Here is a 12,304-nt window from a genome sequence, read left to right on the forward strand (position 1 = left end):
CAGGTTCTGGAAATCCAAGTTCCTTAAAAGTTTGTTGAGGAACTCTTGGCCAGTAGTCCATGCAAATCTAACAAGATATCTATTTTTTTCTTCTCTGTATTTGTCTACAACAAAATTCCAGGTGAGTACAGCCACCTCTACAAATAGTGGCCCAAGGTGACAAAGTTAAATGCACCATGACTTCTAAAGACATAAAATGGGCAACAGCAGAGTTTATGTAAGTCAGCAGAGTGTGAAAGCTCAGCTAAGTCCCACCCTTCTGCAGGGCATTGCATTTATTATCTTTAATCAGAAGATGTCCTCAGGATTTTTTCTTTCCCTCAAGAGCAACCACAAAAATCTAATGTTCTAAAATGAATGCACTTGTCTAACCTTTGGTAACAAGGGAAAGGGACCAATGCTTATTTACATATGGGAAGCCACACTACGAGAATACACTTACATCTCTTTCTCAAGAACTAACAGAACTGAAATATTTGAGAATGATTGATTTTATTCACATGTTGGATTATTCAGAAAAAAATTAAAAAGCGAAGAATGACTCTATGGTAGAAAATCCTCTAAATCAAAGTGAAGTTCTAGTAAGTCTATGTCCTTTGAGAGCTAAATGCTTTTTGGTATTTTCTATAAGCAGGATAAATGCAAGCAAATGCATGAAAACATTTTGACATTAGTGTCTCGCATCCAATGTTATTTCATGAAAATGTCTGAGGTACTGTTTTGTTTTATTCAGTACATTTTGAAAGTGCACATTTTGGTATTTATGGAACAAAGTCAAGTTTCAATACTTTTATCCCTTTTAAACAATACACTGTTGGCTAACACAAGTTTCTCAGTACTCAACATGTATCAGATCAACTGAGAAATAGTTTTAATTTTATTTTCACTATTAAGTTACTAGATAATAACTTCACAATCAAGTATTTCTTTCAACTGAAACATGGAAGCTGAGTGGCTATGCAAAGCTTTCTCTTTCAATCCATTTTCCCCATCACCCTGATAGTGTAACTGAAGAATTAAAGTAATTTGTCTCTGGACTAGAAAGACTCTATACACAAGAATCCACATTCTTCTTGTGTTTCAAATCTATTTTTATTGCCTCCACAGCCCCCGTACCAGAACTGACCACACATTTTCTGCTCTTTGTCGTAGTACCACTTCAGAATGTAATTCTGACATTCTCCACTATCTTGAACAAGGTCACATGCATCTGGAAAAGGCAAATAAGAGACAGATTTAATGAAAGAAAGATTCACCCTTCTCAGCATTGTAATTTCAGGGAAAAGTAATGTTCAGTGCAAACTGGGAGATGAGAGAGGTGGCCAGTGTTCAAGGTCTTACAATACTTCACTAAGTATTCATCCACAAACCCACAGTGCCGGCATGGCCTGAAGTCCCTCTTCTTATGATTGATTTAACCAGAAAGAATGTCTGAAACAACTAGATTCAGTGGCATAAACAGAAGGAATGCTAAAAGGTCTTTAGTCTTCTAACATAGACTTTTTACTAAAATTATTGTAAAATGATTATACCTGGATTATAGGGACGAGGTAAATAAAACTTTTCAGAATGTCCCTCTTCTTTATTCCAACTTGTTATACTGGTATCCATCAGTAAAATTTCATAAATGAACATACATAGATGGTTAAATTATCCAAGATAGTCTCTTAGCCAAATCCCAGAGTAATACAGATTTAAATTGCATAAATTAGCCCAAAAGTAGGTGAGACTAGCATACTTTGTAGCAATCTGGTATTCAGTAAGTACAGATCTAATCAGCTTTCACCAATGTAAATTCAGAGTTACTCAAATGAAGTCAGAAGAGCAGCTCTAGACTTTGGTATCTGTATGACATCGAAGGGGAAGCACTGAGAAATAAAGCAAAATACTGATAAAATTACCCAACCTAAAGATTTAAAATGACATAACCTTCTTCTCCTAATCAACTGAAACGCAATAATCTCAAGCAATAGATCAGTACAAAGTACATCTCTCAAAAGGCAAGTTCTGGAACTGTGCTACATGTTTTTAGAAGTAAACTGTTGGGTCACTAATTACAGCTCAGGATTGGAAACGGCAATCCATATGTCTCCCGTAAGTGGCTTAGGTCACTGCTCACAACATCAGTGCAATGACCCTGACTATTTCCCCACAGGAAATATTTTATTTGTAAAGTATAAACAGTAACATATCTTCACGCTGCTGAATTTTCTGTGTTACCATAGAGTTCATGCACTGGTTAATGGGAGCACTGATTCAAGATTGTACATGTGCAGTTAGGCGATTGGACCAATTCCGTCTGTGCTCAGCAAGTCTGTCATGCACTGTGGAGGTATGGCATTCCCAGCAGTACATTAGCTCTTAATTAAAGATCCAATACTAAAACAGTTTTGCAAAAGCATTGGTCCTCTTTCATCAGGGATGGGGCTACCAGACATTCCCAGAATCATTTTTCAGTGGAGAGGGATGAAAAACAAAAGGATGGCAGCTGTAGCAACGAGCTACCACACCCAAACCTATGCAGACACCATTGCATTTTTTTCACAGAAATTCTCTCCAATTGTAGTCTAAACAACAAAAACAATAGTGTTAAAAGAATGTTGGTGACAACTTATCTCACAATCAGCTTCCCATACCTATTGTATCAAATGGCAAATCTGCAAAGAAAAATGCCTAATTAGGAAGCAAAGTAAAAAACATGAAGAATATTTTGATAGGATACCTCTGCTGAGGGATCCTGTTCTTCCTACAGGAACAGACTGTAGCAGAGACATATTTAGTTCCTCCATGTTGAGCTAAGTTAGCAGCAGGAGTAACTCAGTAATTACAGTGCAACTTGGGGATTTAAAATGATTAGCTGTTTTAGTAAAGGGGATTAGAACTTTAGATTATATTATTACAAAAAGTTACAAATCAAAGCTAAAGTCATAATGAAACCTGCAGTTCAGCCTTTAATTACAAACTCTACTGTATAGATTCGTACTGAATACAAACATATGGTGACAAAATGCTTTGGAAAATGTAATGGAAATGCTTCATACTGCGTAAATATTCAACTGAGCCCTTCACAATTTAGAGTCTTGTTACTGAATTAAAAAAGATTTTCATATTCTAAAATCATACCATAATCACTATAGGCAGCTCTAGTCTCTACTGTTGCCTCCAAGTTTTCCTCATTCTCCTGAGTTTCTCCATACTCTTGTGGCTTTTCTCCTTCAGTATCTTCCTCTGTGAAATACTCATTCTCTTCATAATCATATCCCTTTTCTGGCATTGTGTATACAGGTTCTGTGGTGGTATCTCTAATATTCTCCAGGACTCTACTTTCAGTTCTTTCAATGTCTTCTAAACCATGACCATAACCAGCTTCATCAGTTCCAGGAAAAGGCATCCTTCCAAGGAGAGGGGAAAAAAAAGAAGAAATTAAGTATTTAAGCACCAGTATGGCCTTGAAAAATGCATCTGGTTCATTCCTTCTGAATACCGTGAAAAAAATTTTTGATCCTGATCCTGTTTCTGTTAAAGCTACTTTAAATATAACTACTAACCCAAAGGGAGAAATCTTATGCTCAGAGATACACACTCCAAAAGTTTAACAAGCAATTCCAAACCTTTCATTCATAGACGCTTGCTGTTGTGTGTCTTCCTGATCTAAGTTTTCACACTCTTCTTGAAGTTCAGGTGAAGGATAGCTGTTCATTTCTTCTGTGGGGAAAGCACAGGTACCACGGGTGAGTTTTAAAGTCCTCCAAACCCCAGTATGTTTAATAAAAAGTACCACGATTTTTTTTGTTGTGAACTGGAGTTGCATCTTTCAATAAGTAACACACCGTATCTAGAGTGACTGGCACTATGCCCAGGAAAATGAAAATTATGTTAGAGATCAGCTAGACGAGAATGACTCCTGAACCAACCTTTTATACTTTTGTCTTGCTCTGTAATACATTATTTATCCTTCTATAGAAACTTTGACATCTCTAAGCACATGCTTCTGATGAGGATTTTAAATCAGTGACAATTTCCTTCTTGATATTCCCATTTGTATTTCAAAGCACCTAAGACCTGCTAATCTGCATGAATGTGTCTTGAAAAGGGAAGAAGTTCTTTCTCTGCTCTGCAGAGGAGGAATAACTGCAGTAAAGAGAGGTTACTGCAGTAAAGAGAGGTTAATGCCAAGTCTGCTAAATGTTTAAACTTGTATCTGCCCCAAAGCCTAAACAGGCATAAACAGCTCAGTAAATCTGGTCCTGCCAATGGTCAGAGGAGAAACGTAGGCCTAAATCAGGAATATAACCGTGTTCTCTTAGCTGAAGAATGATCTGTCTTTAGTGAAAGTGGAGCCAACAAAGCCACACATTAAATACAAACTTAAGGGAAAAAAACTACTTATGACTTTGGCCAAAGGCACCATTAGAGTATAATGCTGTTCTGTCATTACTGGCACTTCTATTAGTGTCCAGCATCTGCAGCAAACTAAAGATGAAAGATTGGCTAGCTAAACTATGACTAGAAACTGAATGATAGCGCATATACACTGACTACCTTTTTCTACACAGCATTTCTTTCTTTCCATAATTTAAGCAAACGCCGTTGCATGCTACTTACGTTGTAGAAGATTTAGAAATGCCCGGCTAAACCTCTGAGCATATACCATCTCAGACATTGAAACCCTGCCCAATGTCAGTAAGTGCTGGTCTGTGGGGGAGCTTGACAGCTCCATCAGCTGATTGTCACTCACATCATTGCCAAGTGCAAGAGTGAACAAGGTGAATCCTTGGCACTTGGCTCCGAGTGAAATCTCTCTCAGCTTCTCTCTGTCCCACGTGCTTGTTTTGCTTCCAACTATTGCAAATATGACCCTGTGTTTTCTTTGGCTGGGGGCTTTAAAGAATACATTTTCAACCGTCCACTGTAGGGCAGAAGCAATGGCTGATGGCCCTTCCAGTTGGTGAACAGACTCTTGGATATGTTTCTTCATCAAATCTTTATTGCTGTATGTGACTAGATCAAACTCCAAGGCCACAGGGGTCTGGTTTCTATCAGGCAAGAAGCCCATGGGAGCCTGCTGCACCAGTGCCACTCTGATGCCTCCATATGATTCGTTTGGCTGTGAGGAAACGACAAACTGATCTAGCATGTTGCTCACAAAGTCTTTGGCTCTCTGAAACTCTTTGCTGCTGATGCTGCGAGAGCTGTCCATTATGTAAGTGATATCCATATCCATCAGAACAGGGGGAGAAAAGGGCACCTCGCAGTTGGTACTCGGTTTGCATTTATCTAGAGAGGAAGAGGCAATAGGCAGCAAACTATTTAGCAATACAACAAAAGCAAGAGTTTAGAAAAAAAATTCACACAGTCCTATTCATCTATTTTATCTTTCCTAAGTTTTGATTAAAAAAATCAATTTGGCAACTTGAAATCTTGTTGTTTTAGTAAGGAACAACAGATGAGTCTTGCTGAACAAGGTTTTGAGATACCATGGGAAATCATTCAGGCATGAGAGCAAAAAATGTTCATAAGGTAAAACTTAACAGATAAGAGCTCCCTTGAGAAATTTTCTTCTGTCAAAATCTAAACATTGTAAAGGACACTGGAACAAACTCTGTTTTTCATCTCAGACTATTGTTCAGCATTCTGAAATATTATCATTTAGTAGCTTCTCCCCCCCTCACAATGTAGAATTTACAGTAAATGAGCCTGGTTTCCCAGAATCATAATGCTATTTTAAGTGCATTTCTGTTAAAAAGGAAATGCCAAACACAATAATTCATTTCACATGGCTGAGACAGCAACTAATTAAACAGCTTTTGTGGTTTTGAGATTCTAATTCTTACCATCCACTGAAGGGAAAATTCAAATTGTAACTTCTCAGCAGTGGTAATCTGTAACCAAGGAATGATCTGGCATGGAGGGCAAGAAGGCCCAGTTGCAGAAGGGGTTAAACTGGCTGGAAGCAGGAATGCCAGAGACAGAACGACTCCCTGTAAGGTAGTGAAGTTTCCCTTGGTGATGATAAGAAACAGCCACACCATTGTCTTGTAGCCATCCTGGAATTCAAGCACTCAGGGACCACCTTTGGGCAGCAGAGCTGGGCTGAGGTGCCCCATGCAACCACTCATGGGATTGGTGCTGGTGCAAGCGTATATAAGGAATCAGGTCTTAATGCATCTTTGAGACTCCTTGTAGAACCACTTATGGCAGTAGGACTATGCCCAATACATTGTTCATTAATATTTTTTTTTTATATTTAAGCACAAACGTGTTTAAGAGGTATCATAAAAATTCCCCAACACCACATTGCAAAATAAAATCTATAGGATTTGTTATGGAAAGGGTGAAAAGACCGATACAACAGCTGGAATTTGTAAGATGTCTTACCGAAGCAAAGTGTACAATATGTGATGCTCTCCAAACTTTCATCCTGTTGTCTTTCCCAAACAAATAATTGAAATCTTCTAGTATCATCAATCTATGTTTTAAAGCAGACACAAAAGTGACATTAAAAAGATATACACAAAATACAGATGTTTTCTCTTTGTTCTTAATACTCAATGTCATTACTATTTCTCTGTTAAAATAGATAGTATCCCTAAATTGGTGATTTCACTGCTATTGTAATATTGAACAGCTACACAGAAGACTTTTTCAGTTGCCATTCTGGAGCATTCTGATTGCCCTGGAGCATTACAGGGAAACCGCTTTGTGCCTAAAGGTTTAACTCCATGCTGTGCTATACAGAGACTGCCAAGTTAGTATAGCTGCTAATGACAATTAATTGCTGTTAGCACAGCTTATTAGCTAGGAGTAATGCATTAAGACAGTCATGATAGATTATTCAAAGCTAGCTCAGATATTTCTGCATGGTGTTGAATTTAGGTCCTCTGTTCACATTCACTTTATATGTTGTCTTTCTGCTCTTCCTAGATCAGGTAGGGACTCAACTTCTATTCTCTGTTTGTATGCAATATGGCTACTCAGGTCTTGATTGGGGTGGCTGTGTGCTACTGTAATACAAATGAGGGGAAAAATGAGTCATTGTGGGATGGCAATTGAATGCAAATGAAAGAAAACCCTCATGGTTTAAATTCATATATCAAGAGCTTTTCTGTAAAGGTCACCATATTCTCCCCTTGACAATGCAGAGCACTATGTTCTGGCCTGAAAAATACTTTCTTTTAAAAAAATGGGAAGACAGCTTTATAGGTATGAATGGAAATCTCAGCACAAGTAAAAGGTATGAAGACTTTTTTTTTTTTTTTGCCAGTGAAGGGCTATCACTTTTTTTCTTTTCTTAGTAGGGTGCTACAGAGAAAAGTGCAGGATCTCCTATCTCGGCTCTTTCTGGGACAAAGAGAAATCCTTCACAGTGAAGATGTTTTCTTGGGAGAGAAAATTCTAGCATTAGAAAATTCTAGCATTAGAACAACCTATGTGTTGCCTGTGATCAGCTGAAGAAAGACAATCTTCCCCAGTAGAAGATTTGACCACAGAAATGCTTGAGGAACCCTGAATAAACTCCAACAACATCCTACAATTTCACTGACCACCCAACCTCATCCAAATATGATTCAAGGGAAAAAACATTTCCTTGTGGACTAAGATAAATAAAAATGGCTGTATAATATCATAATATTGCAGGAAATGAATTTATATATGGATAAGCTAAAATGGTGATGAAAGAAATAATTACTTCTTTGCATTAAACTTAAACTTTGTGTGTGTTACACACAACGCATATACAACACAACTTCTGATTAATGTCTGTAAAGGATGTTATAGATAGGCCTCTTCAAAGGAATTAGAACTGGCAATGACTGTTTAAGTGATCTCCAAACTAAGGCTCCTAAAGCAAACTAACCAAAGCCAGTAAGTATCTGTGGCTACAGGCTGGTAGGATCATGAAGATTAAGCCACCTCTCAACTGCAAGGGCAGAAGTCCACCTGAAATAAAAAGTGAGGTTGTATTTTCTTGGGTGGTGGTGGGGAGGTTGGTTGCCTTCCCATCACTGTACCCATAAAGGAGAGCTGGGCAGTGAATCTTTTGCCTTTCCCGCTGCTAAGCAGCTTTTTTAAACTTTCCTACTCTAAAAACTGATTTATGGAAAGTTGGCACCTTTGTAAATACCAGATGTCATCATACGCATTTGGATTCGTAATCTGCTTATGCTAAGTAAACAAAATACTGATGCTTGCTCCTGTTTATCCTGTGGAGCAACCCAGTGAATAAACTATAAGCTTCCTTCTCATACGCCAGCAGAATGTTTTCATGATGCTAAATTAACATTCAGCCAGACAAATATGTGAATTGACTAACAGATATGAGGCTGCATGAGAATAAATGTAATATGAAGATTAAAGGGCTGACTTAGATGTTACTAGATCAGAACTTAGATTTAAGTTTTGCACTTTTTGTCACATGTAAGTAAACACAGTTTCTTTCTATAAGGATAATTTTGAAGAAACAGCAGCTGGAAGGAATTTTATTTCAAAAAAGTTAAAACTGAGCACAGATGATAAAAAAATAAATTGAAAAGAGAGAGAACATGGAATCCATATTATGAAACCTTAAAGAAACTTAGAATTGTTTTCCTTTGGTAGCTGGTAAAATGGATTGCTTATTTTTGTTTACTATCTTTTTATATGAAGTCATATTTTAAAACAAAAGTTGTTAATTTTCTCCTGTACTAATGGCAATACAGCTATCAAAAGAGGTTTTGCTTAATTTAATTTTCTTTTGAAAAAAAACGTGGAGTACTTGAAGCCTTCTACTACTACTTTTTCTAGGGCCACAGTTTATTAATTAAATGGTTAGTACATGTCACAACTGCAGAAGAGAAATGGCATAGGCAACCAAGTGAAATTAACACAATGTTATTGAAATTCTGTGATTTGGCCTAAAAGCACAAGTCATAAATAATTCATGTGCAGAAAGAGGTCAAATGGTGATCATTACGGTCAAGGGAATCAGCGTTTCTTTGTTAAAATAGTAACCTTTAATATACCCCTTTCTAATCGGGGATCGGACAGCTCCTGTAGAACTTACTGGCTTGAGAGCACGCTTTACTCAAATATTAGTCGATAATAAGCAAATGGATGACTGACTCAATTTCCTATAGTCTACCTACTTACTGAGAAGGCACGTCTGACATTTGGCACTTCACTGAAGGCAATAACCACTGGAGTGATATCCAAGGCACTCAACTCAAGTACAGCTGTGCTGATGGAAACATCATCCTGCGATGGACCATTGGCAAAAAATAGGGCAACTTTTCTTGTGAGGATGCCCTGACGAACACGTTTGAAGACATTTCTTGCAACAAATCTCATGGCTGCCCCAATATTACGTTTTCCAGTGGATCTCTCTAGTGGTATTCTCTGGACTGCTTCTAGCAGCAAGTTGCTTTTTTGGAATTCTGAGAATCGGATGAGATAGCGCATATTGGTATTGAAAGAAACAACGGAGACACGAGCGCCTGTTGGGCAATTGCTTTCACTGATCTTAATGGTCTTCAGCAATAACATAACAATGTTCCTCATTCTTTCAAATGTAGCTGACATAACATCTTCAGACATATCGAAGGCAAATACCACTTCAGTTGGATAAACTGGACATGTGTCTGTATGTTGAAATAAAAAATTTGTGTGAGAACCTTTCCACAACTCAAACGTTAGTTTTTTCTTCAAGTCTATAAAAGAATGGACATGCAGATGCCAGATGGGCTTACCTGATGAGCAAGCTGGAATGAAGAGGTAGAGAGCAAGTAATTTATTTTGGACTCATATTCATTAAAATAGTGACATATTCACTTGCCTTCACTAAAGAGCCTGATCCAAAGCTCAGACAACTGACAGAATCTTCCAGTGAGAGACAACACTCCTCTTCCACAATCAAATATTCAAAATACTGCAATTTTACTGGATGAGAATTAAAGAAATTGTTCTGGGTTCTGCTGAGCATACAAGTCTGAGAGAGAATGAACACTCCAAATCCGGAGGACAGGTGATACACAAATATTGTCTTCTCTCAGAGAATTCCCCAAAGGAGGTTGGCACAATGTCACAGAATTAATTTAATCTTAAATGAGGACAAGAGACATTTATTACAGTTTTTGTAATTAAGAGAGAGGAAAAATGAGCAAAAAGCGTAAGCCTGTTTCATACACCTCCTGAAAACCCCTCACAGTTAACAACTACCAGACATCAGATTGAACCCAGATTCAAACTACCAGTCTACAGGGTTTCCAGTGGAGTTTATTCCTTTTAAGAAGAGTGACTAGGTGGAATCAGAGGTAAAAGAAGATGCTCCCTACTTACGGCAGTTTTTTCGTGTAAAATTCACAAGTTCACAAGGCTGCAGGAGCAAAACAAAAAAGCAATTAATGGCAAATCCCAGACCATCCCAGACTGGGAATCTTACTATTGGTTTGAGCTGAAGGTCATATCCCAGCTCCTGAACTAACTCTCACTACAGCAAATCCAGAATCACACATTCCAGTTCCTCTCTATTTCAAATAATACAGGGGCTCTGCCCCTGCTGCAGAAACTAAGGGGTTTTTTAGACATGTCCTGTTGGCATTTAATCATGCTCTGGAGTATTAAGCAACCATTTATCCTTTCTTTATTTTGTGTAATAATCTGATCTAGGAGGTCACCAGGCAATGGCACTTCCATAGAAGAATGGGCATTTCAACAGCAACTCACATAGGAAGAGAGAGGTCCACGAAGGAGGAGAGGACCCGCTTTGGACATAGAACACACCTGCAATAGTGTTGCCTGCAGGTAGTTGTCCATGCAAGAATTAGATGGAGCCTTTACTCAGAAGTGTTCATTTTACATGGGATCAGGATTCTGAAGAAATCCTGCCCTGCTATTCCCAGTGAAAACAGCTGTTGCTGAAGAAATGCCTTCCTTTACAAGAGGGTGAAAAGTAACCCTAAACCTGAGCTGGTGTGTAAACTGATGTGAATGAAGAAACAGATAAAGGAATTAATGGTCCAACAGTTAGTCAAAGTTTGGACATGGTGTTAATCCATATGCATAATTGTTTCTCAGTCCTTGATTATTTGCACGGTCAGAAAAACCCACTGCACTCTGACAAGTATTTGAAAAGGATATGGTTTTCCAACAGCTAATTGTGCTTATTGCAGTCAGTGCTTATAAATGGAAGAAGACTAAAACTGTTAGTTCCATGCAGTGTGCAGTTAGCTGTAAGGTAGTTACTTACTTCCATTAAAATGGTGCCCATTGGTCCCTTGGCACCCTGAAATAAATTAAACACAGGTCCAGAAAATCAGACCCTGATAAGGTATTTCCGTCTATGACTCTGTAGCCCAAAGAAAATGCAGGCATACAGTGTTTACCTGATAACCATTTGTGAATTTGAAATATGAGGAGACATCAGTTCCCAGCAGAGATTTCTGTGGTCCTGTTCCCAACAGAGTTGCAGACTACTTCTCAGACCTATTTCTCAGTCCATTTTCCTTCCTGTTTTTATAAATGTTCAATACTTGTTGCCCTTAAGGACCAGTATAATTCAGCACCGGATTTCCTTTCTAAACAGCACTTTCTGTGGTGTGGTTCAGTTATCTGCACCTTACATCCTTTTCAACCTCTGATGTGTGATAGGCTTGCCCTCTCCTCTTGCAGGGTACAATAGCCACAGTTCTACCTCGAGAGATCCTGCAAGACCATACACACATCATGACTTCTCAACCAGGCTAGCTAGCTTTGGCTGCTCTGCAGCCTTCTCCTTGGGAGCTGTGGGCAAATGCCAGGATTCCAAGCATCTTTTTTCAAAATAAAAGTATTATTTAATCTTCATAACAGGAATAAAATACAAGGAAAATAACTTTTTTCCAAGACAGCTTGAAAGTTTTCATCATGTGTGCAATTCAGATGTGTAGCAAGACTACTGAAAATTTTCACTTACTCGCAGGGGGCTGCAGTGAGACACACCAGAAAAATTTGAACTCCACATCCCACAACCTTTACCATAGCCTCTCTCCACCATAAAACTACAGTTTACCAAGATCATGTACTTCCTTACATCCCCAAATTACAACCCCATCTCCATATTTGTTGCTTCCCCCTCCAATTAAACTTCCATTCCTCCATCTCCTGCCTGAGCTACCTTCCCCATCTCCTCTGCTGTCTTGCTGCTAGCACCATCGCAGCCACTCCATGCTTTTATCTTCTTATGTTTCCCAGCAGGTCCCAGTTCTTCTTTGGTACTGTTCAGCAAGAGTTGACTGTGAATTGCCTGAGCCCTAATGAACGCTACTTGCAATAGCTTATTAGTGGTCAC

The 12,304-nt window shown here is 38.5% G+C and overlaps 1 protein-coding gene across 1 annotated transcript in view; it reads right to left on the reverse strand.

The window, feature by feature from the left end:
- Positions 1–1,037: 1,037 nt before the first annotated feature.
- COL6A6 (collagen type VI alpha 6 chain) overlaps positions 1,038–12,304 on the reverse strand; it is a 66,984-nt gene continuing 55,717 nt past the window's right edge. The window contains 9 exon segments of the mRNA XM_076332109.1: positions 1,038–1,210; positions 3,124–3,392; positions 3,612–3,705; positions 4,606–5,277; positions 6,379–6,469; positions 9,130–9,617; positions 9,726–9,737; positions 10,315–10,351; positions 11,225–11,260. Of these exon segments, the coding sequence (XP_076188224.1) occupies positions 1,038–1,210; positions 3,124–3,392; positions 3,612–3,705; positions 4,606–5,277; positions 6,379–6,469; positions 9,130–9,617; positions 9,726–9,737; positions 10,315–10,351; positions 11,225–11,260 (1,872 nt within the window).

The sequence above is a fragment of the Aptenodytes patagonicus genome, chromosome 2, assembly GCF_965638725.1.
Source record: "Aptenodytes patagonicus chromosome 2, bAptPat1.pri.cur, whole genome shotgun sequence".
In the NCBI taxonomy this organism is placed as follows: Eukaryota; Metazoa; Chordata; class Aves; order Sphenisciformes; family Spheniscidae; genus Aptenodytes; species Aptenodytes patagonicus.